Source organism: Strigops habroptila, chromosome 1, assembly GCF_004027225.2.
Source record: "Strigops habroptila isolate Jane chromosome 1, bStrHab1.2.pri, whole genome shotgun sequence".
Lineage (NCBI taxonomy): Eukaryota > Metazoa > Chordata > Aves > Psittaciformes > Psittacidae > Strigops > Strigops habroptila.
The window spans coordinates 29,446,051-29,471,700 of NC_044277.2; the positions used below are offsets into that span (position 1 = coordinate 29,446,051).

General features: G+C 42.0%; 2 protein-coding genes across 10 annotated transcripts in view; both read left to right on the top strand.

Annotated features, from left to right (window-relative positions):
• TPD52 (tumor protein D52) overlaps positions 1–9,823 on the top strand; it is a 40,470-nt gene extending 30,647 nt beyond the window's left edge. For 4 of the 9 annotated variants that reach the window (XM_030496385.2, XM_030496060.1, XM_030496298.1 and 1 more), the window contains exons 4-7: positions 209–310; positions 5,766–5,807; positions 7,219–7,267; positions 8,392–9,823. In XM_030496385.2, the coding sequence (XP_030352245.1) occupies positions 209–310; positions 5,766–5,807; positions 7,219–7,267; positions 8,392–8,508 (310 nt within the window). In that variant the 3' untranslated portion in view covers positions 8,509–9,823. Of the gene's footprint in view, positions 1–208; positions 311–1,326; positions 1,354–5,765; positions 5,808–7,218; positions 7,268–8,391 lie in introns of all 9 variants that reach the window. The other 5 variants (XM_030495974.1, XM_030496213.1, XM_030496466.1 and 2 more) reach the window with 2 other exon arrangements.
• A 731-nt stretch (positions 9,824–10,554) lies between these two features.
• MRPS28 (mitochondrial ribosomal protein S28) overlaps positions 10,555–25,650 on the top strand; it is a 77,928-nt gene continuing 62,832 nt past the window's right edge. The window contains exons 1-2 of the mRNA XM_030510477.1: positions 10,555–10,582; positions 10,673–10,755. Coding sequence (XP_030366337.1) covers positions 10,555–10,582; positions 10,673–10,755 — 111 coding nt within the window. The remainder of the gene's footprint in view (positions 10,583–10,672; positions 10,756–25,650) is intronic.

The window sequence follows — 25,650 nt, forward strand, 5'->3', positions numbered from 1 at the left end:
TAGTAGGTGTGTGTTGGTGAACCTGATCTGAAGTCTGAGGTGGCAGAGATGCTGTAGCCAGGAGGGACTGCAGTGGCTAAAAATAATCTCTTAAGTAGCTTATCCATTTGACCCTAAAGTTGAAGTATACCTCTGATACAAATCTATGTACACTAAAAGGTTCCTTATGTGGTCTGTTAAAATAACTACAGACTTCATCTTGTTACAGATACAAGAAAACATCAGAGACCCTGTCTCAGGCTAGTCAGAAGGCTTCTGCTGCTTTTTCATCTGTTGGTTCAGTCATAACCAAGAAGTTTGAAGATGTCAGGTAGGTTTCTTTAGCTTCTCCCAAGTAGTTACATTTTTGATTTAAGCATGTGATCACTGAAATAAATTTCTGCTGTTAACATACGTAGCACTTCTAAAAGTCAGTCTATCAAGAACCCTCAGCTTCTGTTCTAGGAGAACTGAGCAACTTGCTTCTAAATCTTGCACGTCCTCTCTGATGCAGAAAAAGTTCTGCAGAGTTCTGTGGTGTGTAATTTATGTATGTAAGAAAAGCAATGTATGCTGTTACCTCCACTGCTACTCTTGTATTTCTGGTAGGGTTGCAGGTGGCAGCGGCTCTGCCTGCCTCTGTGTGATACACAGAGCACTGTCATTTCTGTTCTCTGACTTTCTCAGCTTGTGAGAAACATTTAAGCAACTAATGTCTTTAAGTGTTTGTGGTTTGGTGGTTGTTTTGTGGGTTTGGTTTTTTTTTTGTCTTGTGTGTGGATTCCTTTCAGGTGTGTGTTATTTCTTTGTAAGCTGTTCTACCTCATAGCAGTGGCTTGATTTTATTACCTTTTTAATAGACTATTGGCAGTTTCTAATTCTCAAATATTGGCATACAACATATTTTGACTGTGTCAGATGACACAGCCCTTCATGCACGTTAGGTAAGTTTGGTGGTCATTTTTAGCACCGTTGTGAGCTGCATGCGAAACTCCTGAGTGCAATCCAATTGTATGTTTAGCTTACAGTTCTTTGATTATGTGATTTTTATTACTGGAACATACACAGCTATTCATCTCTGCTTGTCATTCGTTGTGAATAGTGGATCAAACTTATTTTTCAATTATTGGGCAAATAAAAATTCACACATTCTCACAAAATATTGCTGCATTGGAAAGCAGTGTAATAAAATCAGCCCTCTGTTTTCAAGTGCTGCCATTCACCTCTTTCTTGCTTTTGAAGTCTAGTGAGAAAACACTTTCAGGTGCAGCTACAGAGTTACATACTTTTCTTCAGATTTATCAGAACTTCCTTTCTCTCTTTAATGCTTACTCTGGCATTGTGCAGACTACAGGCATTTTCACATTCCTTTAGGTAAGGTGGGCGCAAGAGTTGTTTCTGAAACTAAGCATGTAGTCAGCCTGTCTCCATTACAATCTTTTAAGTTTTTGTCTGTAAAAGGTAATTTTTTTTCCTCCAGTGTTAATGTAGAACTGAAGCTCTTTTAATGTCGAGGAAGATGTTTCTTCATGTTCGCCTGGTAACTATCCAAGAACATGAAATCTTGAGCACACATAATAATCAATTAGTCTCTCTTCCTTCTAAGAAAGGAATCTGTTAAAATGATTCTGCAAGGTTGATTGGTTGTTTTTTTTTCTGTAAAGAGACAGAATATAGTTCTGAGGTCAATGGCATGCAGAATTCCTCCTTCTCCTTGTGTGTACAGTGTTTGTGCCTTGACAGAGTAAAAATCTTCCCTTTTTTGTGTCTATTACAACTCTAATCAAATCTCTAGAGTCTGAGTGTAAAATAGTTTATGCATTCTCTGTTCACAGTTTGTCTAGTGAAACAGTCCTTATCTTTGAGTGAGTACTTTAGCAGCTCCAGATTCTGAGTGTTTTAGTTACCTTGTCTGGATCACCTTTTATCTGCCTAGTCTAAGCAAATATTCAGTGTTAAGTTTTCAGTAGTTAAAATTCCTGTGTAGCAACTTCTGTCCATTGCTGTCATCCATCTACACACCTCTGCGTGTGGCTTCATCTTTTCTGTACTCTCCCATTAGGTAGCTAAAGACAGCAGCAGGTTCTCTGTCAAGATGTAGGGATCTAGTGAAATACTAACTAGGAGCTATAGGCCCAGAGGCAATGCCCGTGGGGCAGATGGTCAGTGGCAGGGGGATGCCAGCAGAACTCAGACTCTGAGGTGAGCTCAGTTTGCTCAAGTGCAAGAATAGCAGCCTGTCTGAAATACCTCTCCTTTAGCATCAGTGAGACAACAGGAGCCTGGAAGATGTCTCTATGCCTTTTGGATGCAGAGCTCAGCAGGGTTCTCCTGGTTTCTTCCTTAAGGCTATGGTGTTCCCCTACTAGTATTAGACTATTGCATTTGACAAGGGCAGACTCATAGCTCTCTTCTGGGTTCAGGAATTTAATACCTCAAAAGAAGAGTGTCCTAATTACTCAAGTTAGTGGCTAGGTGGGTGTTGAGTACTCTCTATAAGAAACTGGGCCACTGGGAGGGGATGTAACAGAGCCAGAGGAGCCCACGCTGTTGGTGTGCTTCCTGGGGAGAATCATGGTAATGGAAATTCAAGGTATTGTTATAATTCAGGAGCAGCTGGGTTTAAAAACAAAACAACGACGAAAAGTGGGAAGAATTAGTGTTGTTCAAGGTCTTAGTTGCACTTAAACAGGAGATTGAAAAACTGTGGTTTTTGCTTTCATGCGGACCAAGTTCGTCTGGGATGCAACCAGTGAATTCAGGTCCCAGGGTTATGTGATTACTCAAGTGGTGTCTACCTTTTTAAGACTGCACAAGTCTGAACTTTAGAAAGTTTTAGATGCCCAAGTTCTTCCCTGGAAATGAGAACTCATGGGCCTGATGTTTAATATAATAAATACTGGATATGCAGGTGTGTTTTTATTCTTAATCTCATGTAGCTTCTTCATCATGGCTTTGCTTTTCTTGTAGTGTTTTAGCTTAGGGACTTGTCAGCTGTCATGGCACGATTTCTTCTGTGTTGGACTATTTCCACGTGTTCCATGCAGCAAACATCACATGCAGGTTTTCATTCTTGCACTGCAAAGTGATTTTGGAGGGACTTGCAAAAGGGTGTAAGGCAGTTAATGGAAACATGAACTTGGAAAGTACTGAAATACAGAGGGAGAGAGGATTGGTAATGTGAAGTCAGTGCATTCATTATTTCTTCTTTTTTTGTGTTTGTTTCCTCCGCTTTTTGTTATGCTGAAAATGAACTCTGTTCCTTCTTAGGTTTCTCCTAATACTTTATTCTGCTTGATAAGAGCATCTTGAACTTCTGATGAGCTAGCCATCCTTGTGTAGGCAACCTTGTAGACAGCAGTAGAACCAAGAGGTAGCACTCTGCAAACTTCCTTGGCAATCATGACTTTGCACTCAGCTCCTCTTGCACTGCATCCCTGTTATGGGGCAGAAGTCCACCTTTGCCCTGTTCTGAGACTGCAAAATAATTTTCTTTGCTTGCTTTGGAAATCTGATATGATCATGGATTCCTAAACATCATCATGTATCAGCATATCAACTATTAACAAAAGCTAATAACTAGTGCTTGTGCACTCTTAAGCCCATGTTTTCCATGTTTTTTTTTAAATGATCTCTCTGAGATTAAACTTCCCTAGATGCCTGTTAAAAAGATCTGCAATACACCATACGTTGTTGCTTTTCGGTGTAGCACATTACAGATTGTGAATATATATGGGAAAAGGAGGTAATTTTCACCCTCTTTACCCTTAAACTTCTTGCAGGGTGGGGGGAAGTTGCTGAGCACGACTGGGCAGAGAACTATTTTAGTATCAGCCTAGTTCTGTACTAAAACTTGGCACATAGCAAGACCAGAACTTGTAGCAATCTACATTACAGCATGGAATATAAATTACGCTCCAGAAGACAATCAGCTTCTATGTGCTCTGGAAAAGCTTGTGGAAGCCAAACCATCCATGAAGATGAAACACAGCAGCTGAGGAAAGGGATGAGACGTGGGTGGCATGGATTACTGACATGTGTCAGGACAGCACCTGGCCTTTGCATACCTGATTCCCAGTACGGTTTACATACCAACCAACCTTCAGTTGCCTTAAGGGATCTCAGCCTTAAAGGAACTTTTTATGTGTGTGTATTTTTCTACCACTGTATTCTACTGATGAGCCTCCCAAATGAATCTCTTAAAACTTATTCTGCAGTTAACACAGAACCTTTTTGCTTTTGTGAATGTATCTTCCGTTGTGCTGAAATACTAATTGGAGTTTTGGAAGTGCATCAAATATGAGAGTTCCTCCCACCCTTTCCCCCCCCCAGCAATTGTCTGGACAGCATTCTCTTGAAAGGCGTCATAAAACCCAGTCAGAATTTAACATTCCAAATATAGTTATGAAAAACTATGATCATAATTTTTCCTAACTTTTTCTAACTTAATATGGTGGTATTTGACAAGAAACATTTAAGTTAATAGAAGACTAATATGTATCAAGAGTAAACTGAGATTTTGTAGAACATGGAATTAAATTAGATGATCATGAAGGTATTTGGGAGCTCCTTAGTCTACATCCAGTCACCTCCTAGGTGTAGGTCTGTGTTGTCAGTAAGCAAACAGTAACTGTAAAAGCAACACTGGCAGGTTACAGAAATCCTACATGAGTATCAGAACAGGGTTGAGACTAGGACTTTTCCCTCCCCTCAGCATAAACCTGACCTTGACTATAGATTAGAATCATAGAATCATAGAATAGTTAGGGTTGGAAAGGACCTTAAGATCATCTAGTTCCAACTCCCCTGCCATGGGCAGGAACACCTCGCACTAAACCATGTCACACAAGGCTCTGTCCAACCTGGCCTTGAACACCGCCAGGGATGGAGCATCCACAACCTCCCTGGGCAACCCATTCCAGTGCTTCACCACCCTCACTGTAAAGAACTTCTTCCTTCTATCTAATCTAAACTTCCCCTGTTTAAGTTTGAAGCCATTACCCCTTGTCCTACCACTACAGTCCCTAAGGAAGAGTCCCTCCCCAGCATCCTTGTAGACCCCCTTCAGATACTGGAAGGCTGCTATGAGGTCTCCACGCAGCCTTCTCTTCTCCAGGCTGAACAGCCCCAACTCTCTCAGCCTGTCTTCATACAGGAGGTGCTCCAGCCCTCTTATCATCCTCGTGGCCCTCCTCTGGACTCGCTCCAACAGCTGCATGTCCTTTTTACGTTGAGGACACCAGAACTGTACCCAATACTCCAAGTGAGGTCGCACGAGAGCAGAGTAGAGGATGTGACTGTTCTAGCTAGAAAATTTGTATTGGTGAGTAGATGATTTGTATTGATGAGTATGAAAATCTTACACTGAACTGGAACTGAAGCCTCCTGAATGTAGGAATAATTCTTCCCACAGGAAAATTACTTGATTGATAAGACTCTTGAGTGTTCACTTTGTACCTGATATTGTCACAACTGTAAATGCAGCATGACTCTCATTGCTTGAGAAACTCGAGTAGACAGACCGTAGCAGCTATGCAGAATATGTAGTAGCAAGCATGGCACTTGAATCTTTCTAAAAGGGAAAAAAGTTGTTGCAGCTTTTGCTCTGATGTACTTGTGTGTGTGCATGGCTAAGCAATTTGTAAAAGCAAAACAAAGCAGTTAGTACATAAGATTGTCTGTTTAACAAAGATAGTATCCAGAAGTCAGCTTTCTAAGCCAATCGCTTCTCAGTCTATCACTTAAACTAACTTCTTGCTTTCTTTTTCCTTAATGCTGGCATTTAGTATACGCTCCATACAACATTCAATTAGCATGCCTATTATGAGGTAATGTATGCATAATGCAACTGTTGGGTTTGTTTATGTTCATGTGTGGAATCAAGTCAAGTTGCACTTAAGTCAACTCACATAGATTTAAAACAAAATCAGAAACCCACCCACCTTTGTAATGGATTGGAATGGAACATAAAATTTGGTTTATTTCTGCTTAATGATGGTGGTTATCACCCATCTGGAATGTGACCAAGTGCACTTCCCTGCCATTTAGAGAATTATAACAACTTTTCCCTGCCTATTAGAAATGTAATGCTACTAAATGACTCCAAGTTTAAAAGGCAATAGCTTCTCACATGGGTTAGAACAGTCAAAGTGAGTAAAAGATACTGTGGTTTCACAAGGCTCTTGCTGACTTGGAGTGCTGGCCTTTTCTCTCCCCTTGCTTGGCACTGTGTCCTTCCATCTCCTAGGAGAGTTTGGTTTGATATATATATATTGGTGTCACTGTGTACTTTCTCAAATGAAAGAGTGCTGCTAAGTGTGAGTGACTTACACAAATACCAAGCTAAGGGGGAAGGGAAGTTTAAGACCTCTTTTGGGAAAAAAAAAAAAAAACCCCAAACCACCAACCCTCCTGTTTTTCATCTTTAATAATTATTTTTAGTGTCCTGTGAATCCCTAGGCCTGCTGTGCTGAAGGCAAGCATTTCCCATTCTGCATAAATGCAGGAAAGGCGTACAGGCTGTCGCACAAATGTGCAGATGGCAGTGCTAGCTAGTTGGAGCATTAAGCCACTCATCTGACCCTAATAAATAATACACTGGCCCTCAGCACTGAATATCCCAAGGAATCCTGCTTTTCATATACAGAATTTACGTTTGTAATATCATAGCTGTCTCCAGCACTTTAAAGGCAAGGGGGATTCTCCCTTAAGTTTAACATGTTATTAGAAAATGCCGCCATTAACCCTATTTTGTTAACTGAACACATGCCCTATTAAACCAAACTAGTTTTCCTATAACAAGTGGAAAAACTCTGGCAAGCTTTCTTCAGCACTAAGGTACTAGTCTAAGCAGAAGTGATGACTAAGCTGTTCTGAACAAACCCTTTAAGCCAGAAACCTGTTTGAAATCACTGGGAATAATAAGCTAAACCTAAAATACTTGCTAGTTCTCCCTTCCATGTTGTGATGAAAGATCCTATTGCTGAGCCTGGCAGCGCTCAGTTGCAAGAGATACAAATGAGCTACATCTTGAGTGCATTTGAATTTTAGTTTTATAATACTGGGGGAAATCCAGATAGAAACTATTTTTAGGCTACCCTTAAACCAAGGAAGAGCCCCAAACAAACAAAACTTACGTTGACATTAGGAAAAGCAACTGTCTGCTTGTTTTGTGATATTTATAAACTAACTAGATATGTTTTTAATTTGTGGTTTCTTTTATTATTATTATTTTCCTAGAAATTCTCCTACTTTCAAATCCTTTGAAGAAAAGGTTGAAAACTTGAAGGTAAGTGTCACTGAAACTCCTTGGTGATTGTGGAGCTGTGGATGTGGAGAAAAGACAGAAGTGGACTCAGGGCAACCTGTGTTTTAGTTACTGGTAAAGTGTTGAAGGTGCTTAGATGACATCTTTTTAAGTGCTGTGGAAATGGTTCCTCTGCCTAATGATCTGAGGATAAAAAAGGGGCTTCCTGCACTTCTTACAGGAGGATGCCTTTAACTACGGGACTAACAGCTAGCTAACCTGCACAAACAGCTAGCACAACATACCTTGTGTTATGTATCCAAAATGGTCAAGGCTCTTATTTCCATGTCTTCCAAAGGACTAGTATTCTACACAGGAGAACAGCTTGGGATGTTTCTCTTATTTCTGGCATAAAATACACAAAGCCTTTGTACCTTAATTTAGAATTTACTCACAAAAGCCTCAAGTGCCAGAAACAACCATTATTAGCTTCTCCAGGTAAAAACTCACTTTGACTAATACCTGTAACTGGAACCAGATTTGACTGTTCTCATGGGTGCACTGGGCTGATGAGAAGCAGGCAAGTGATAGCATGGGGAACTAGACGTTCTCTTGAAAACTAATTGACATTAACATTCCTGCCATTTCCACAGGGATATAATGTAGAGGGAAAAGGCAAACACATTACCTGAAGAAAGTAAAATAGTTGCTGTGCTTCACTAAAGATTTTGGGAATTGCTGTTGAGACTGAAAATTCTTCTGTGTTCTTTTGAGGTTCAGTGTTCTTTTTTTAAGCAATACAGAAGCAAGTTTTAACTCCGAACCTTTCAAAGCCTAAATGGCTTGAAAGGCTGCAAACCTATATCCATTTTTAACTGAGGGCATGTCAACCTTCAGACTCCTTGGAATGAGGGCTGCTGCTTCATGCTGTGTGCATCAAGAAGGCGGAGGGAAACTGCTATGTTAATCTGCTGCTGGTGGTGGTTTTCCACATGATACTTAAAAACTTGTCTTTAGAGTACTGCGGAGGTAGCTCCATCCTGGAAAAGCTGCTCTGCTGAAAAGTTATTAAACTTCCTCCTGCAGAGGTACTGGCTTATACAGCTCAGCATGTTTGGCATGTCAAGTAACTGCAGTTTTATGTTGAGGCGCTCTCTGTGTTCTAGTCTAAAGTTGGAGGAAGACAACCTGCCGGGGGAGACTTTGGAGAAGTTCTCAACTCTGCTGCCAATGCCAGTGCCACAGAAACTATCGCAGAACAAACACAGGAGGAGACCCACTGAGATTCCTGCTGCTGTCCTGCTACCACTGCCAGATGCTGCAAGCAGAAACTAAGCACACTTGTAACATTCTTTGCGCTCTTTCCACCAGATGTGCTTTTATTTAGCACGTAGCTGTTTTACCAGGTTAACTGATACCAAGCTTTTTCGTGGGTTCAAAATATTTTTGAAACTAAAATACGCTGTTTGGGGTTTTGTGTGGGAAGGGGAATTTTTATGCCTTTCAAGCGTTTAAAGGACTTATCTGTAATTTGAAGGCAACCTTTAAAATATAGCAATGAAAAAACCCTCTTTTGAGAAGTTAATTATATTGTACATATACTGTGGATGTGTAATTCCTTTTGAATCTGTAACTACTTCTCAACTTAATCATTATGAATCTGCTGCTGCTGCCAAACTGAAGCTTGTGATTATTTAAGTGTTGCCTGCAGAGGACGTCAGACCAGGAGGATCACGCCCAGCTAAAGAAAGGATTTCTCCTTCTGCAGGCTTTAAATAAGTTACTCCCAGCAGGATTACACATGGGTAGAAGGTACTGTCTAACAAGCGTGTTCCTCATACAACAGATGCAGACAGGGTAATACATAACATCTAGAACTTACCCATTTGTCTGTGGATTATCGACCTAGGAAGCTTCTGACCATCACAGGTGGAAGCAAGATGCCTAGCAGTGCTGGTTTGGTTCAGTTACAGTAATGTTTGCAGTCTTGTTTTTTGTACATGATGCTAATGTGGTAGGATGCGCTCTGCTGAACTTCTGATCAGTTGTGAATAAGTTCATCTTAATTCACACATGGTGGCATCACACTTACACTAACAAAGCATGGACTGTAAGAATAAGCCTGAGCACGATAGTGGTTCTTTTCGAGGCAGCAAGAGAACTGCTCTCAAATGCTAATGCTGTTTCCCTCGTAGGCTGACCATTGGGAACATTTGCTACACTGTCTTACTCTTTGTACGTGTTCAAGGCCCTGTTCCTGTTTAAGGCTCCAGAAATCTGTCGCAGCGCAGTGTAGCTCTCCTACACGATCTGTTCTCCTATAAGATCTTTCTCCTACGTGTTGCTTTAGCTGATGTACTCTTCAACTCTCTTCTATGTTGTATGTGTCTGGCACACAGCGTTGGTACGGTTAGAACTGGAAACAAGTTTTGAAAACAGTTGTGTGAAATTCATGAAACTTTTAACCTGCCACAAAGGTCTGGAGGAAAAAAAGTTGGCTCCTGACAACCTTGTGTGTCAGATGTAGTAACTATGCTTAATTACATGTGAGAAGCTTAATAAAAACATGTATGTGAGGAATGTATTTTCCTGTGACTATGGAGGATTACTGATGTTTTTATTTCTAATCCAAACAGTCCTTTTGAGTTTGGTTTCAAAGTAGCACTGACAGCTACTAGTCAGTGCGGGAATCTATGTAGAGGAGCCTGGTGTTCCTACAGGCTAAGCCTGGATTGACTTCTAGTGCCTTACATAAAATTAAACTGCCCTGGTTACGTTGGGAAGCTGAGGAAATGGGCCGAGGTGCACCCTCAGCCTCGGACAGCTGAGAACGGAGAACCGATGACACAGCGGGAGTGGAGCTCAGCACCAGGTAGAGCAGGTCCTTCCGGAACACGATCCTTCTTGACGGGTTCCGTTTCACTGATTTAACTGATGAACAAACACGTAGCCCAGAGCTGGGCCACTTCTCTAAGGCCGCGCGGCTGCATCGCTGGGTCTGCGCCCTGCTACACTCGGCTTTGCAGCTGCACCCGCGGGTGTAAGCACCCTTGGGGTGGCTGTTCCCGTTGAAGTTTCACCGCCGCCACGCCGTTCCCGAGCAGGGATGCCGCCGGCCGCGGCCGCCGGACCGGCTCCTCCAGCCAAGACGCAGCTGCCGGCCTCGGTCCGCCCCCCCCGCTAGCCTGGATCGGCGCTGTCCGCCTGGCCGGGCACACGGCGGCTTTCCCCGCGCTGCCCCGCGGCCGGCCGGGGCTGTCCCGCAGCGGGAGCGCCACGGCCTCCCTCAGGCGAGATGGCGGCCGCCCGCTCTGCCCCAGCCGAGCCTGATGCGCCTGCGCCCGCCGCGCGCCACGCGTAGCGCAGGGTCAGGGTTCGCGCTCCGCCCCGCGCGCGGGCAGTCATGGCGGCGCGGAGCGGGATGCTGTGGGCTGCGCGGGCCGTGAGGCGCTGCAGCGGTGCCCCCCCCCCGCCCGCAGCAGGCGGCGGAGCGGCCGAGCACCGAGACCGCGGCCCCCGGCCCTCGGCAGGTGAGGGCGCGGTGGGGAGGCCGGGTCGAGCAGGGCAGTGTCCGGGGCGGTTCTGGCTCCGCTGCCCCTGGGGGGCCGCCCCGGCAGCGCTCCCCCGCGGGCCTGCTGCCGCTTGCCTGTGCCCCTCGGCCGGTGCGGCGGCGTGCTGCCCCGCTGCTTCGCTTTGACCTTCCTGAAACGCCGTCCCCCTGCCCAGCCCTTTGCCCGCGTCCCTGCCTGTTGCGTGTGTATGTCCCCTGCCCAGAGCAGCTGCGGCTGCCCCATCCCTGGCCGTGCTCAAGGCCAGGCTGGACGGGGCTTGGAGCAAGCTGGTCTAGTGGAAGGTGTCCCTGCCCATGGCAGGGGGTTGGAACTGGATGAGCTTTAAGGTCCCTTCCAACCCAAACCATTCTGTGATTCGCACCACTTCATCCTCCCTAGTGACTGTCCTGCAGAAATGTTGACGGTTCTTATGCCCTTTTGTTTTTAACCTACTCCTACAAAAGTCTAATATAGAAAGTGTACAAGTATTTTTGGGTGTGTAGAATGCAAGGTACAGCTCTCTGGGCAAAACTGTATTCAGGCTTTTACAGGCAGGCAGGGAAGATGTGGAAAATCTTTAGCTAAAAGTATTTTAGCAGGTCAAATCAAAGACCAGTTAGGCCAGTACTTTACAGATTTGTAGTGGAAATATGAAGGCTGGTGTGAAGGAAACACCTGTGGAAATGCAGGTGTATGAAAGTGTCAAAAGAAATAGCAGGACAGGGGTAGAAAGAATCTATGTTAGTGTGGGAAAATGCAGTTCTCCAGGAAGCTGTTCTTGGGAGTGAAACTGAGGGCGGTGCTGCTGTTGTCAAGGCCTGCACTCTGATAACCTGCAGCACAGATGATTCACCGAGAGCGGACCCTGCTTCTGAACCACAACAGGAGGACAACAGGCATGTGTTGTATTTTATGTGCCATTTGTTTTCCTGTTACACCATTATGAAAACAAACATGGAAACATAGACAGCGAGCAGCAGCCTGCTGTTTATTGAGGCTGCACTAGGTGAGATTCCGGAGCAAAGGAGCACCCTGTAAACAACTGTTGATCCTGAAGGGTGTAAAACATTTGTCCAGAACCAAGTTCATCATTGCCAAAAGGAAGAATCTCGGAGGTGTGGTGAGGCTTGATAGCTGCCATCCTTCGTCCTCAGTGCTGTACTGGAGTGCTCTTGTCCTGTACCGCTTTGGTTATGTGTCTGTGGGTATGAGAATGTGAGTGAATGGAACTTGGGAAAGAATGAGTATGAGTGTTAAAGTGAACGTAGAGGTTTTGTGAACCATTGCTTTCTCTGGCTGTTGCGCTGATTTTTGTCATGCTGATATTCCCCACAGTGTCTGTTGTGACAGTGGCTGTAGGTGACGTCCAGGGAAGCAGAAAAAAGCACTGTGTGTGTTTGTACTAATGTATCGCAGAATATCTCTTCCAGGCTGAAAGCCCCCGAGCTCTGATTTTTTCTCAGTTGGAAGTGATTCCATGCTGCTCTTCATCCTTGTCACTCTTCCTTTTCTAACTTTTCCAATTCTGTTTGATCACATTAGGGGCTGGAACTACTTGGAGTGTGGTAGGCTATGGAGATAAATGCTGTGAATTAATATTGCAGAACTGGTTTAGTACTGGGAGTATAGACAAGAAATGCCTCTGTCATTGAATCCAGGACCTGATATCCAAAATTACTGCGTGATCTGTACCTCTTTGTTTTCCATTGAATATCTGCACTAGCAAGGCTGGCTGTGCAAAAAGCAAAGGTCTGCCTAGCCCAGGGTGCTGGCCCAGGCGGTGTCCAAGGGTGATGTCCATGGTAGAGTTTAGGAAGGGATGCACTTGCTTTAGGTGTGGAAGATGCTGAATGCTACTTCAAGTATTGGAGGGGTTGATTTTTCTTTTTCTTTCCATTGAAGTAAGAAGCCAGAAATCTTCTCTTTTCTCTTTCTATCAATAAATAGTCATCAAGCCTTTAAAGTTACATAACTGAAATGTTACACAGTATCCACAACATCATTTCCAAGTGGAATTACGTGCACAAGTATAAACAATGCAATATAGAAATCAAACTAGAAGCGTAGAGTGAAGAGCTGGCCTACAACTCTGGATTTCTCAACACTCTGCTGAGTTACTCTCTCAAAAAGAGGAAGAGCAATAGTTTGCTTTGCAGTGTCACGTGATGTTAAAAGCATAACAACGAGATGAAGTAAGATTATCGTGAGTCTACCTTCATGCTGTTCTTAGCCCAGCTAGCAAAGACCGCGGTGAGCCCATGTGTGATTGATGATTATTCAATTACAGCTCTTTTGAGAGTGTGCAGAAGAGGGAAATGAAAGGGCTCTGACTTGTAGTGTAATCTGTGGGTTCTGTGTAGTTTCCTTGAAATCACCTTTTCACCATTTTTAACTGATTTTAAATTGCTAGGAATTATGTTAGTTGGTAAATAAATTTTCCACAGCAACCCTGATGCTAATGTGGGATTACTCAGCATAAAGCTGGGTGGTATTTATGGGAGGATGTACTGGATGCTGCTGGAAAAATTCAAAACATTAGAAGACCTTGTGAGGAAATCCCTCTACTAAGGGAAGCAACGCGCTCTCCTCAGGAGGGCATGCGATGGCTCCAGCTGCAGTCTCTTCCTACATCTGCAGGATCTGCTCTTCCAAGCAGGTGGAATGTGGCCTTGCTCATCCCTTGCCTGAGTTGCAGCCAGAGGAAAGCTTCTGCTTGTTATCTGCTGGCAAAGAGACAGGTACAAAGTGTTACCTGGCTTTTGGTTACTTGTATCTGAAAGAGCACAGAGATGTTATTTGGGTCCTTATGTTTCTGTTTCTTTTGACCATGCTTCATAGGTACCTTAATAGTGCTCTCTGCCATGTTGGTAATTTCTTAGAGTTTTGTTCTTTTGTTACTGTTTTGCAAATAGGGAAACTTACAGAGCGGGCACTTAAATATTGCGTAGAATTGTTAAAAAGTTAGCAGCTTGGTAAGCAAAGTATTCTGATAAATCCACATGATATTTAACTTTGTCTACCACCGGCAGCTGCTTACTGCCTTCTTTTTGGTCTGTGTTTTTATAACGTCTTAAGTTTTGCTTTCTAAGCTGAACAAAAAAAGAAAGACATGTTTAAAGTTCTTTTTTCTCTGTGGAATTGCTTAAACCTTTCAGAAGGGCAGGAAATACTTTAGGTGTTACCTTTATTTGCAGACTGAAGCTGCCTGCTGAGCAAAATGGGAAAACTTGCATTTTAGGAAGGACCTAATGATTTTTATTGGTACAGGTAGAGAAATGGTTTTTGAACTACGTTCATAGCGAAGTTACCAACATTTGAAGAAAATGTAAGAATGAAGTAACTAATTAAGAATAAATGGCATATTTTTGTGCACTGTGAACTAAATAGTCTAAAAATGCTTTAAAATATAAGTGGTAAATGTCTCAAATGTATTTTCAGGTAGAAGTGGGTTATCACTATGCTAGCTTTACTGCTGGTCTGCAATATCTATCATGGTGTGATAAACTTCTCTTCTGGTACCTTTTCACTCTGTAGTAACAGGCACAAACCATCAAGTGGGTGCTGGAGCTCAGTGACGTGAGGGAAACGTGGTCTTTGTTGAGCAGCAGAGATGTCCGGCCTGCAGGGATGCTGCACTCGCGTTTGAGTGCACCTCCGCGCCCGGCACAGCAGAGGGCATTGCTTGTTTCTAGATGTCGCAGGAAAAGTAGCACGTTTCAGGAATTTCCCATTTAGTTCCTTGAATACTGTCTTGTAAGGGAAAGCATTCATTAAGAAGAAATGTAACTGACTTTGTCCAAAGTTCAGATGGAAGGGACTGGGTTGGTATCAATACATCATAGTAAGTAATTTCTGAAATAGATTAGAAATTATTCTTCCGGAAATGTCTGTATTTTTAAATTTAGTCAGCCACAGGTTCTTTCTTGAAAGGGTTCGGGGATTCAGAAGTTTCAGTCCATGTATTTAAATTTCATGTCACTATTTAAACAAATAAAATATCAATATTCAGAGAGAGCAAATACAAGCTATTTTAATAGGTGATATAAAGAGTTGCCTTATCTATGTATGTTTTAGGGGAGGATTAAACACTGAAACACAAATGTGAGAATTTTGGAAGAAGTATTGCACTTTGTTCTGAAAGCTACATGGATATACTTTATAAAGGATTTGTATCTGTCTTGCTTGTGCAGTATCTTGGCAACTGTATGAAGACAGGCTGAGAGAGTTGGGGCTGTTTTGCCTGGAGAAGAGAAGGCTGCGTGGTGACCTCAAAGCAGCCTTCCAGTATCTGAAGGGGGCCTATAAGAATGCTGGGGAGGGACTCTTCATCAGGGACTGTAGCGATAGGACAAGGGGTAATGGCTTCAAACTGAAACAGGGGAAGTTTAGATTAGATATAAGGAAGAAGTTCTTTACAGTGAGGGTGGTGAAGCACCGGAATGGGTTGCCCAGGGAGGTTGTGAATGCTCCATCCCTGGCAGTGTTCAAGGCCAGGTTGGACAGAGCCTTGTGTGACATGGTTTAGTGTGAGGTGTCCCTGCCCATGGCAGGGTGGTTGGAACTAGATGATCTTAAGGTCCTTTCCAACCCTAACTATTCTATGATTCTATGAACCTCAGTTTAAAATCATGTGTAACACTGGATGTTTTGAAATCAAACATTAAAAAAAACCCAAATTATTTTAAATTTAATTGTTGATGGGAAATATTTCTCCCAATGTATCTTCCCAGCTAAGTTAACATTTAGAAGATGATTTTACTGAAGTTGTAGTTATTTGAGAACAAAAATACTTATATTTTGTGCACTTTTCACTTGTAATTTTCATAGTATAATATTTCTGAGGACAAACACCTATAACCTTTGTGTGGATGGAGTGCTTTTCCAGTGTTGTTGAATAACTTGAAACATTTTTTGTTTTGGTGACAGATATAACATTTTATAAAACCTATATGCCAAGGACAGAGGTTACTCTTTTAGGCAGATTACCTTCTGGCCAGCATTCAGGTACTGAAAACTGCTGATTAACTGAGAGTCAGACTTCCCAGTTGTGGGATTTGCGGGAGCTGGAATGAGTTTTCTTTAGCTGGAAGTTTCTCTTGGCTTACTTTGCCAGCTTGTATGGCAGCATTTGAGAAACTTAGGATATGTCTGCTCCCACTACGCTGTGGACACATGCTGGTGCTTTCAGGTTGATGCTAAATAAGGACTGTATCACAGGCTTCTCAGCATCCTCTCAGCTGGATCTGCTCGAAATCCTGGTTGCATTATAGTGGGAATGAGCCTGTTTGTCCCTCATTTGACCTCTGTGAAGGAGCAGTTCTAACTTGTGAATGCTCTGGCTGAGACACCAGAACTTGGCTTTTCTGGCTTGGTTCGTCCCGGCTGTGGGCACAGCTGGGCCTGACAGGTGACCTCCTTTGCATAAGATAGAAGTGCTTGCATGGCAGGATTTTGTAAAACTCACATGGTGTTGGAGCAATACTGAAGTAGATAGGTCTTCCACTGTTGTGGGGCGGCAAGGGCATAATGCATGCAAACCCCTTTGGAGGATGTAATTATAGTAAGATTGTACATGGTTGTGATAGGCAGTGGTGACTCAGGAACACAAACCCGTGTGGGAAGACCCTGAGCACCTTACACAGCTGTGTCCTTGGCTGGCATGAGGAAGACCACAGTGCTGGAGGAGCAGTGGGTTGCAGTTGTCTTCTGGAACTCACTCCTTCAGAAAGCTCCGGGTGGGCAAGTGGTTGCTTTGGCATTGCAGGAGGTCTGTGAGTGGTAGACATTATGCGATATGCCTTGAATGACTGGCTGTCAGGGTAGAATCCCAGAATTCAAACTATCTTGGGACTAGCAGGATCCTGGAGAAAAGCAAGTTGAATGTCAGCTGCCCACTCTTGATTGGCTACATGTTATATATCTGTAAGAAGGTGCATGGAACTGTAATGTAAAGGTTAAAAAGGAATTGAAATACTTCCTAGTGGTTAATGTTATCAACAGGATATTTACATCCACTGTTGCTGTGGGTTGCTCTCCTCCTATGACTATTGAAACAGCAACCTGTCCTCCAGGAGCCTGCAAAAAAAGGGCCTGGAAGAGCAGAGCGGTGATAATTGGAGAAGCTGTCAGGCTGGAGATAAGACAGTGCTGTTGTATGGGGTTGCCAGTGTCCCATTTCAGCACAGCCACCCTGTACAGCAATCTAAAACGTGAGGACGTGGACATACGATTGCTCTGTGTGTGTTTATTTGGCACAGTTTTCTTTTTGAAGTAATCCGTGCAGTAGGTTCACCCACTTTCCCTGGTTTAGAGACTAGGTGGTTTCTGTTCAGAATTGCACTGGAGGGTTCGACATTATATTATAGCAGGGAAGAAATGCAAAACAGACAGTGTCCTGATTTTTTGCTACAAAATAGTCCTTAAAAGAAAGCTATAGACAAATACTGATTTTTTAAATTGTGTATAGAAGTTACTTAAATTCAAGAAAAATAGGCAGCTTTAGCGTGACCAAATCATGCACTATTTTATGTTAGGAAATATATTCTTAGCTCAGCATTGTTTAGCAAATGAGCCTTCTGGCTAGTCAACAGCGTATTTTCAAAGCTGCATTTGAAATTCTTTATGGAAGTCTTGTTTGGCAGTTTCTGCACTGTGTATTGAATCGAAATGTGAAGATAACTGGAAAACCTTCTTTTTACTACAAACACAAAGAAATTGGTGTGGAGTCAACCAGTGCAGCAGGTTGTACATTTATAAGATATGTTGGGTAAGCCCTGATTGTTTGGGTAGCATTATAGTGTGCTAGCACTAGGAGTTTGCTGCTTTCTGGTGTTTTACATGGGCAATTGGTTGATGAAGTTTCAAAAAAGGGTCTAGAAGCAGCTGTAGATCCATCTATGATGTCCTTCCCTCCCCAGATATACTCTGTTGTTTTATGCTATTCCTCCTAAGCACAGTTGTGTAAAGTCACAGGAAAAAGAGGTATAGTTTTAAATTTTAGTCATGTATGTCACTGTATGTAACATCAGAAAATTCAGACTCAAAAAAAATAGAGTATGCCTTTGACCCTTCTGATAAGGGGCAGGTATAGCCACAGCTGACTAAAAATGTCACCTGTCTTTGGGCAACTTCTAGGCAATACTGTAATATGTGTCATAGTTGTTATTACTGTAAATACTTATACTCTTTCATGAGTTTGAAGAACAGTTCATGTGCTGCATCTTGATGATAAGTCTAAGATATATCCATCTTCAAATAGAAAAAAGCTGCAGATAGCCTTAACAGCAACATAAAGAGATTTCTAGACAACAAAGAAGTTCTGACATTAAAAGTACAACTGAGGAAAGTCTGTTGAATATTATGACAGATGCTATTCCTGTGATCTCCCTTTGGGTTGTTTTTGTTTTTTTTTGAGGTCTGCATGACCCTACTTGAACACTGTAATTATGGGAGACAAAGGTTGCTTTCACCATGGTGTTTCACTGATTAAGTGCTGCATGCATTTGGTTAATTGTTATTTGCATCTCTTTTAAAGATGTGCTTAGTTCACAATATTGCATTGTTCATTATTACGAGGACAATATATATACAAATATATACATACAAGTTTATTGCGTGCTCTCTGCACAGCTGAGATACTTTTAATTAGAAGTTATTCTGTATGCAAAAATAAAATTAGGTGTGGAACATATTATATTAATCAGTCAGCATTGCAGCGAGTACCAAAACACGGAGCTTGATGGAAGGATGTCGATGAATGTAAACTGATACCAAATCGTGTGTGATCAACCTTTCATTGTTTTTGAAACACAAGTGTAATCTTTTCGTAATCTCCAATCAAAACATAATTTAAAACACTTTTTAGAAGGCTAATTTCAGTCTGTGAAGTTGGCTTAAAAATTGTGTCTGTAGCCAAGCAAAATCTTCCAATGCTCTTTGCCAAGTATGACAACTATGACCCTTATATGTTCCTATTACTATGTTTGTTTCCCTTTGGATAATGCTATGAAATATGAATCGTCCTATTCTTAGTAAAACTGAAGTTTAGTTCTTCTCGTTTTTTTTTCATTTTGGGATGAGAAAGGTTGGTAAATAGGAACTGTGACTTAGACAAAATGAAGATGTTCAGTGAAAATCAGTAATTTGTGTATTACATGCGTTTCAAAATAGCTTTGTAGATATTTTTGTGTAGTAGCCTCTGAGTCACAGTTCTTCCTAGGTGGAAGTCAATGAAGCAACACAGCTCTTACAGATTTTCTTTAGGAGTTACGTGCCAGAAGATTTTATCGCTTACCTATGATGTTGGAAAAATGGTATCGCTATTGTTGACAGTATAACCACACATTTATGTAACTGAAGATTAAACAATTGATTTTTAGGCTGGAAGGAATCACTGCGGCCATCTAGGCTGACTTCGACTGACATAAGGCACTGAATTTCAGTCAGAGACTCTTGCACATGCCTTGGCAAGCTTGTCTTTCAGATAAATTAGTGGACTTAAAAATAAATAAATACCCTCTACTCTGCTCTTGTGAGATTCCTCCTGGAGTACTCAGTCCAGTTCTGGGGTCCTCAGTGTAAGAAAGACCTAGTGCATCCAGAGGAGCGCCATGAAAATGATCAGAGGACCCCTCCTATGAAGAAAGGTGGAGAGAGTTCGGATTCAGTCTAGAGAAGAGAAGACTCCAGTGAGACTTTATTGTGGCCCGTCAGTGTTAGAGGGCCTGTAAAAAATCTTTCTCCATCTTTCTTACCAGGGCAAGTAGTGATGGGGCAAGGGACAATGGTTTTAAACTGAAAGAGGGTGGTGGGAACAGGTTGCCCAGAGAAGTTGTGGCTGCCCCATTCCTGGCAGTGTTCAAGGCCAGGTTGGATGGGGCTTTGAGCAACCTGGTCTAGTGGAAGGTGTCCCTGCCCATGGCAGGGGGGTTGGAACTGGATGAGCTTTAAAGGTCCCTTCCAACCCAAACCATTCTATGAAAAAAGTGTCAATCATAATATACGCCTATAAGAAAGCAACATGAGAGTTTCTATTCCAGTATTACTTCTGGTGTTTCCTGTCCCATGAGGGCAGCTTGGATATCCACTTAATGGGGTTTTCTAGAGGCTTCCCCCCCCCAATATTATTCTAGTTTACTTGGGACTAAATTGAAAAATAGAGTAAGATATTCTTAATTTCCCAGGTTTATTGCTCAGCTGGTTTCACATGGATTGGCAAGAGCAGCTTTAAGTTCTCTGCTTTACAACTAAGGTTTGTAATATCGTCAGATTGTTTTGTCCAAGCCTCACAGAAATCTTATGGAGTAGATCATGCTCTCTCAGATGTTCCACAGGGGAGAGGGTGCTCTTCAGGGAGTTCAGTTCAGGTGTACTCCCAGGTCATGCTGGGACACTGAGACTTCTAGCATGTTGTATGCAGCCAAGTCACTGCCAGATTTTACCTTCAGGTTAGCGGTGAGTATGGAGATACCTTAGCTTTCTGTACCTCTGCTCCTTACAGCCTAATCCCGCAGGGTTAAAAAAAAAAAAAGGTTAAAATGAAGAGGTCTTTACTATTAGACTTGCATAGTAAATTACTTGCCAAAAATCCTAATACCTACACTGAAATTTAAATGACGCTTTGCCAAAACACTTAGTCACTGCTTCTCACTAAGGGATGCTTGAATGCCTAATATCAGCTTTTTACTTCCAGCCTTTTTGGCTGAAGAGTTTTGTTTGTTTTGCTTTCTAAAATGAAACCACATTTCTGCGCTGTGCTGAGGAGAATATGTGGATGCTTCTCTTTTGGTCGAAACAGCAGAAGTTTGCTTTGTTTTCTGGCAGTTCATTGGGGGTGCTTGTAGTTTAAAGGTTGTGATGGGAAAAAACTCTGGACAATTAAATTCCTAAGAATGCAAAGTTTTTGAAAGTTAATACAGATATCATAAAGATAAGAATGAAAAAATGTATCAGTCACTTTCCCTCATTCTCTTCTGGGCAAAAAAGGCTTCCTTTGCTTTTTTCCTATCATAAAATCTGGGCTTTGAGCAACCTGGTCTAGTGGAAGGTGTCCCTGCCCATGGCAGGGGGGTTTGAACTAGATGAGTTTTAAGGTCTGTTCTGTGGTTGTAGGAAAAGCTTTCAGTGCTCACTGTGCTCTTTTTGAATAACAGTTTTGTAGTATCATGTTGTATTAAAAAGTGATTCTGTTTTCTTTCTCTCCTGCTTTCTTCAAAACTTACCTTTAAAAAGACGCGTACAGACACTATTTATGTTTATTCCAACACTGTACAATTTGGGGTTTGCTGTCTTCGACGGTGCAATTCAAATCATTACTCAGGTATGGACAGAAATTAATAAATATGGTATCTCCTGGAATTTCTAGCTATACTGATATTTCTTCTATTGGACTGTAGATATTAATTCATATTAAATATATATTAGAACCCTTATAACTAAAATAATTACCTTAATTCAGGTCATCATAGTGTAAGCTGGTGTGCAAGTGCTGCCTTCACAGAAATTGGGCCTTGTAACAATCCGCGTAGGAAGTGATTCATATGAAGCTTTTTGTAAATACCTCCTTGGTTAATATCAGCGAAGCTTCCAGCTTGCTCCTTGACTGCTTTCAGAGCTCTCCTTTGTGACTTTGCAGTCATTAATCTTAGATTTTTCCCTAAATCACCGATTTTATTTCTACTTTGAATCACAGATCCTCCTTTTATGCTTTATCTGGATTATTTTCCTGCAGTAGTTTTATTAAGTGACACAAATCTTGCTTTTCTTTCAGCTTTATACAGTAGTTAATCTTAACTTACCTTTGCTAGCAAGAATTTTATATTAGTTCTTCACTATTATCCATTTGTATGGAATAAAAAGGAGAAGTATCTTACTTAAAGAAAACTGAGATCTTCTTTGTCTTTGTGGTTGCCCAGTTTGGCTTGTAAGTTGAATCTTTTGGGAAGCAGTATGAACTCCAGTTGTTTGATATTTCTTTTATAGGACAAAACCTCAGGCTGCTAATCAGGGAGGAAAAAGATCTATGTTATGATGGGGAGAAAATGCAAAACAGACAGTGGACTTTAGAAGAACAAACTCTTGAGTTCACGGCTTTGATTATGGCTGTGTGCTGTTAATGGGATGATGTTGTGCTGTTACTTATGAGCCTTAGTAGGTGATTTTCATGGCAGTGGTGTTTAATTACTCTGATGCTAGCTAAAACTTGTGTCCTAGTTTCCATTACGTGGAGCTGTCTTAAGAATAATCTCCCTGTTTTCTACTATATGCATAGTTTTGCGTGGCTAGTTTATCCATAAACATTTGGGGGTTTTAAATAACAGCATTTTAATATTTGCCTTAGCTTAGAATCAGGCTTCAAAATAGCCTTGTACATCTTTTAGTCACCAGAGCATCAAGCTGGTGTCTATAGTATGTATCTCTACGTGTGGATAATGTTCATTAGCTAGCAATTTGCAAACTGTCCTCTTTCTTTAATACTGCTTGAGACGACTGCTGGTCACAAATAATAGGATAACGAATAATTTTATGTTTTTTGTGAATGTTTCTTTTCCAAGTGGTAGAATGGAGATGGAGAAGCGAGAAGGTACGTGTCATACTGAAGAGATGGTTCCTGTCTTTTCACTACTGTTCACATGAAAGTCCAAGTGATGCTCCAGAGTCGTATTTTGTCTTAGACTTCTGATTTCTTCCAGTACTACAAAATATAAGCAAGTCATGTACTGTATATGTCAATTATTTATCAGATTTCATTTCATAGAACCATAGAATAGTTAGGGTTGGAAAGGACCTTATGGTCATCTAGTTCCAACCCCCCTGCTGTGGGCAGGAACACCTCGCACTAAACCATGTTGCCCAAGGCTCTGTCCAGCTTGGCCTTAAACACCGCCAGGGATGGAGCATCCACAACTTCCTTGGGCAAGCCATTCCAGTGCCTCACCACCCTCACTGTAAAGAACTTCTTCCTTATATCTAATCTAAACTTCCCCTGTTTCAGTTTGAAGCCATTACCCCTTGTCCTACCACTACAGTCCCTAAGGAAGAGTCCCTCCCAGCATCCTTATAGGCCCCCTTCAGATACAGGAAGGCTGCTCTGAGGTCACCACGCAGCCTTCTCTTCTCCAGGCTGAACAGCCCCAACTCTCTCAGCCTGTCTTCATACGGGAGGTGCTCCAGCCCTCTTATCATCCTCATGGCCCTCCTCTGGACTCGCTCCAACAGCTCCATGTCCTTTTTATGTTGAGGACACCAGAACTGTACCCAATACTCCAAGTGAGGTCTCACGAGAGCAGAGTAGAGGGGCAGGATCACCTCCTTTGACCTGCTGGTCACGCTTCTTTTGATGCAGCCCAGGATGCGGTTGGCTTTCTGGGCTGCAAGCGCACACTGCTGGCTCATGTTAAGTTTCTCATCAACCAACACCCCCAAGTCCTTCTCTGTAGGGCTACTCTGAATCTCTTCTATTTATTGTTTACATATCTATGTATAATAAACAAGTAGGTGAACACATGGTCTGCAGAACTATTGCTTGTGTTGTGTGGAAAAAATGGTAGGCACAAGCCTTCTACAAAGGAGTATGGTGCGTAATACTGTAGTGAGTGCTGTGTATTGAGGCGATTACTGGTGGTGTTTCTGCATCTCAGGATATATGCAGAGTGTGGGACAGTATTAAAAAAAAATCAGGGAAAAGGACAAAAATTCTGTGTCAGCCTGTCCTTTGGGTAGAGATGTGAGTGGTAGAGACCCGAGGCGGCAGCATGGGGTGTTTTGCCTAGTGCAGAGCTACTTTAGAAGAGGGGCCTAAAAGTCTGTGACTGCAGGAGGTTTGGAGGGCTCTGCAGGTTTAGTGGGAGTGCTGTCTTGGTAGACAATAGCTGTACAGTGGAATGATCCTGAAGATGCAAGACTGGGTTGGTTTTTAAGAAATCTATGTGAGGCACTTAGTAAAGGTTAACAGTATTTTAGAGTAAATAAGTAATAAATGTTAGCGTCATCTCTTTTAAAATATTTCTTTTTCAAAACTTTTCATTACTATTAATGCAGGAAGTGGAGCTTTTGCTTTGAGAAAGCTCTAAAGTCACTGAGCACTGCTAGGCATAAAGTTGTGAGCATGTTAAAAGTTGGAGGTATAGAAAGTACTTGAACCTTTTTGGTCGAGGGGAGACTGAAAGCTGTGCACATCTGAGATGAGTTAAAGGCATGAGGCCTAAAAATTGAATGATTGTATTCTGAGACCAGGGTAAGGTCTCATGAGCTAGTACATAGTGAATTTTTTTTTAGGTTGCTGGTTGAAGTGTGTGCGTTATCAATATATACTTGGTCAGAGAGTAGCTTAATGTATTGGGTTTTGGTTTAATACTCTTTATAGCAGGCTACCAGTCTTCTCTCTTTCCTAAAGGAAATAGTATACGTTGAAAGTGGTCTCGGGAGGTCATCTGTTCAGACCCCAGGCAGGACAAACTTTGTTCAGGTTGCTCACGGCCTTTTCCACTCAAATTTTGGGAATCTCCAAACCATTGGGCCTTAGCTATTGTGGCATTGTACTAACTTGTTATTGCAAGTCAGTTTTCCCATTTTGTTGTTTTGTGTAACTATCTTTGGACAGAAAAATCTTTCTAGCTTTGGGTGACAGTGCTGAGGAAAACAATTTTGATAGTTAAAGAGGGTTGTGTTCTTTGCATGCTGCTTGATGTTAATATGTCATTCACCTCTTAATTGTAGCAGTCAGATTACCAATCTCCCATCTCACTTCTTCATGTTTCATCCATATCTTTCCCATTCTAACATGCATGCTACTTGCCTTTGCAAGCAAACATAAAACACCTAGCTAGGGTTTAAAGGCCTATTGCTCAGTGGGTGGGATAGACCACCCTGCTTTTGTATAGTCTTAGGCTTTGCTCCAGAAATGGTATGTTACATTCCTCCATTGGAGTTATTGCTTTCTTTTGGATCTTACTGGGTTTTAATTCTGTGACTTTTTCCACTCTCTGGTTAATATCTATTGTCCTGCAGAGTGTTCTGTTGTTGCAAGAGCTATTGTTTTTGTTGGACTAGGTGTATGGAAAGTGAAAGGCATCCAAATATTTGTGAAAAATTATAAAACCTAGAAATTAGAAGGAAATAGGGTAGCTATTTAAGGAGGAGGAGGGGGAAAAGCCTTTGTAGTTTAGGTACTTGAAAAGAAAGTTCCCTTTGTGCTTCAGAATTTTGTAATATTCTTCAGTTTTTGCAACTTGATGTGTTATTGATGTATCTATCACAGCTGCATGGCCAACACTCCTCAAGAACCAGAAAAGTAGAATGCTTAATAAAGCGTGTTGCCCTGTTATCTTACTGTTTTACTGTTTTTCTGTCATGCTACTGTGGGCAATCCAGTTAAGAAGCTTTAGAAGTTGTGGAGGGAAGTACTCAAAATGTCATTAAATCTCTTTAAACGCCTGGGATAAATTACTGTTAATGAGATCTCCTTTGGGATCTCATTATGGGTTATGCAGAAAACCGGAGAAAATACTATATTTTAGCTCCCTCTGTTTCTAGACTGTCCATAACAGACTCATTGATGGCAGTAACCAGTGGAGTCTCCTGAGGATTCTTGTATACATAAATCAGATACTTGCACTCTTGAGAAGTTCCTCTGCTGGCAGCAGAATGGGGACGTCTACAGACGTGTAGACCTATGATAGAATTCAAACCTATTCCCCCCAGTGGCTTCCTGAAAAACTGCCCACAATGAAGAATGGCCAAGGATTTCTTTGTACATTAGTGTCTGTATCTTAGTGAGTTTAAACTCCGTTATAGTAAGGAATGAGCACATCTGTCCATGTGTAAACCTAGCATTTGTGTGTTGTGTACAGAGATTATTTCACAGGCAGAATTATT